At 41.2% G+C, this 3,828-nt stretch overlaps 1 protein-coding gene across 1 annotated transcript in view; it reads left to right on the top strand.

Moving 5' to 3' along the window:
* OVCH1 (ovochymase 1) overlaps positions 1-3,828 on the top strand; it is a 107,395-nt gene that overhangs the window by 37,124 nt on the left and 66,443 nt on the right. Inside the window, 1 exon segment of the mRNA XM_030885112.1 lies at positions 832-916. Within this exon segment, the coding sequence (XP_030740972.1) occupies positions 832-916 (85 nt within the window).

The raw sequence follows: 3,828 nt of genomic DNA, 5'->3' as shown, positions 1-3,828 counted from the left end.
ATGAAATGACTTAAGGGATGTACTCTACAGGTGGGTCGCCGTCTTTTTCCTCTGAAGGAGCGGGTGTAGGCAGTGGGTGCTGTTATGCAAAAACCGCGATAGAGTGAAGCCGCGGAAGTCGAAGTGCGAAGTGGCGAGGGTTCACTGTATTCTGAATTACCTCAGCTGCTGTGTCATTAGTGCCATCTCTTTGCTGTAGATGTCTGTGGTGTCCCATTTAGCCCACTGTATTAGTTATATAATGTGTTGTCAATCTGAGAGGATTATGAGTGAAAAGGTGGAGTTTACCTGTCAATCAGGTCCTAGCCAATGAGATCTCTGTGTGGGCATGGCCTTCTCCTGAGGATTCTGGGAACTCCGGTATTCCTCCTTGGAGGGAGGAGACATACTCTCTCTCTGTTCCCTCCCTGCGAGACATCCCTGTGGCAAAGACACATGGAGAGAGGTGATGGAGTCAGGCATCTGGAACTGGAGAAGCCATGTAGAGACTCCTGTCTGCACTGAGATGCTTACGACGCCACTGGATCCACAAGACTTCCCACTGGCCTGTGATCTTCCTGCATTTGGTGTCATTGCATGTGTTTTGGGAGTGTGAAGAGGCCTTTCTAAATTGGTATTGGACATATGGGCTAATATTGTACTTATCTACTTGATCTGGATGGTCTGGGATGTTTTCTTAATGTACAGTTGCTCTTGTATATAGAGCTCTTTCTTATACCCATATGAGTGTCTATGAACTTGTTTCTCTAGTCTACCTAAACTAACACACCCACATTGGCATTCCAAAAGAGCTGCAGGAGGGGAAGACTTGACTGTTGGCATGATAAGTAGGTTTGAGATTTCTAGGAGATTATCAGTGTGGAGGCATTATCATCAACCCAATCTGGATTCCGACTGCAGCCCACTGTGTACAATTGTGAGTGAAACTAATTACTAACCTATTTAGCACAATGTCTAAGACCCAAGTATAATTATGTAGCTTCTAAGATCGTTCAGATCAATTTGAAAGCAGAAGTTTTTCTTTCAATGTTTTGCCTATCCGTCCATCCTCTATATAAACAAAGTCAGTGAGGGGAAAAGTTCCCAAAGTTGCTCTTTCTAATGATGGAGAGCCGAGTGTCATGTTGAGCCAAAATCTGCTCTGCTATGACAGAAGGCTGTTGGCAAAAATGTGCTGTCTTTCCAGAAAACAAGTCTATTTTCTCTTTCATCTGAGGGTCCTTCATATATTTTAAAGACTTCGCCCATATTTTCCCTCCTGGGTGCTACTGATTCCAGGTGTGCTGCCTGCCCATCCCTGCCTCTGGAGTGGTTTTGCATCTTCCTTCTTAATATATAATTCACATCAGTGAATAGCCCAGTATGACAATCTACCCCCTTGACAATTAGACTATTTGCAAAGAGAAACATTGGTTAATATTTTAATGTTTTAAGTTGTGAATGATTCCATGGTATGAAGCCATACACACAATGCATTGTTACTTTAAGAATAATTATAAAATATAAATTTGTGTCCCAGCCACCCAATTGAGGAAAGGACTTTATAATTCCCTTTAAAAAATCCTTTGTGCTCTTCCCATCAGGTAAACACTGTCCTAATTTTTTGTATTAATAATTTCCTTACATGTAAATGTATGTATACCTGAAAGCTATTGTTGGTTTTTGCTTGGGTTTCATATTCATGTAAATAGAATTGTTGTCTGTATGCTTTGGGGATCTGCTTTCTTTCTTTACAGCATGTTACACAATGTAAGTCATTAATCATTTATCGGTAGGTTCAGATTCCTGAATTAAAACACACACACACACACACACAGATATTTCCAATACACAGCCAGAATTGAGAACCTCCCATCCCCTCCTCCACTCCAACCCTGTACTCACCACGTCCACACTTGCTCAGTGGTCAAGCTCACAGTCTTTCTGTCCCTTTGACCTGCTGAATTTGTTCCCACTCAAGGACTTTGCCGTTGCTGTTTCCTCTGCCATGGAGGATACCACGTTATATTTAATCTGGGTTTTCCTGCTCTTTGGATTTTTTCTGAGTTCCCTTCTTTTTTATGACTTTACACTTTTGAGAAATAATGGTCAGGTGATTTTTGAAACGTTCCTCTATTTGAGTTTATGTGATGTTTTTCTCATGACTATACTGGGGTAATGGATTTTCAGGAGGTGGAATACAGAAATGCCATTCTCATCATATCAGGAGTACATGCTATTAATGTGGCTTGTGCTTTGAGGTGTGGTAGGTTAAGTACAACATATGTGTAAAAGAAGAGTCAGAGAGGCCTTGAAAACGAAGTAGGTATACAACACTTACAGTCCCCAGAAACAGGGAGGTCCATGCCATGAGGGAGGGACATGCAGTGAGTTACACCTAGGGGCAAGGTAATAGCAAGCTGGAATTGTAGGACAGGGGAAGTGGAGTGGGGTTAGCTAAATTGCCTGGGCTTCCTGGGGGAGTAGGGCACTGAATAACGCTGTAAGCTCAGGGGCACAGGGATATCCCTAGTTGGTGGGTATCTGGTGTTTAAAAATCCAAAACCAAGCCCACTGCTACAGAGTCAAGTATGACTCACAGTCGTCCTATATAGACTTTCCAAGGCTGACTTCCCCTTGTTCTCAAGTAGGATTTTAAGCATGGTTTAGGGGACTAAACTCACTTTGAAGTGATACATTAGGATATTTCCACCTGACACTCTTACCATAACTTTTTCAATGGCAAGTATTTTTCTATTTGCATAGTGACTCTTTTCTTCCCCTATGGCAGTGACATTGTCTGGTGTGAGGATAAGATCCCAAGGATATAAGAGTTGAAATTTGATTACGGACAAGTGGGAAGAAGAAGAGGAGAAATTAATCCATTTTGGTACCTTGAACTATTACCCTAGAGAATTTCTCAGGTGTATATATTTGTTGACTCACATAGTGTCCTGTGCTTTTTGCACAGTATCCACTACCAAATTAAAGGGTGCTGCCATGACTGTCCATGGAAAGTTGCCCTAGAGGTTGAGATCTGCACTATTAACTTTACACCAGGTGTTCTATTATTTCATTTTATTACATGTACTATTTTCTATATAAAGGAGTAGAGTGGCTTTTGGAGATAACAATGCCTTCATTGCAAAGCAATAATTCAGTGGGTGACTCTGAGCCTCGAGCTTTAATCTTTCCATTGGAAAGGTGACATGCATGGCAGATGACAAAAATTACAGTGATGAACATCCTGGCGTTCTTACCATCTACAAGGTACTTGCCAAGCACTTTTCAAAGGCCTATTGGAAAACATAAATGAGTCGAATTCATCAGGCAAGGAACTGAAATGAGCATGATTATGGCTAGATTGGAGATCCTTGTGTTGTTAAGAAACTTTGTTGAGTAGTGTATTGGAAAAATTTTTTTCAGTTGCTTGTCTTCAAGAGACAGTTTTAGAAAATGTAAGATTTAATCTCCAGACTGAAGTGGCCATACATTTGTTACAGCTAAGAACTGCTTCCCTGATTTTTTTCCAGACATGGCAAATCAATGGATGCTTTTTAAAGCTTTTGAATTATAAAATCCCATTCAAGTGTAACCTTCTAAAAGTCTATGCATTTTGAAGTATACTGTTAGAAGAATTCCAATACAGTGGACCCCCATGTAACCAGCACAAGATCAAGAGAGCGAACTATTACATACACCCAGATCCACCCTGCCCTTTCCATCGATCACTCCAACCCCCCACATCGGTGCCCTGACTTTAAAGTCACAGGTAAGGTTCACCTATTTTTGATGGCCAAGGGAATTAAGGATTTGGCTGTTAACTGAAAAGTTGGTGTTTGAAATCCA

The sequence above is a fragment of the Echinops telfairi genome, unplaced genomic scaffold, assembly GCF_000313985.2.
Source record: "Echinops telfairi isolate 266 unplaced genomic scaffold, ASM31398v2 ScPeMD7_21;HRSCAF=78, whole genome shotgun sequence".
Taxonomy (NCBI): Eukaryota; Metazoa; Chordata; class Mammalia; order Afrosoricida; family Tenrecidae; genus Echinops; species Echinops telfairi.
Note: the sequence above shows the minus strand (reverse complement) of the source record. Positions and strands in the feature narration are given on the sequence as shown.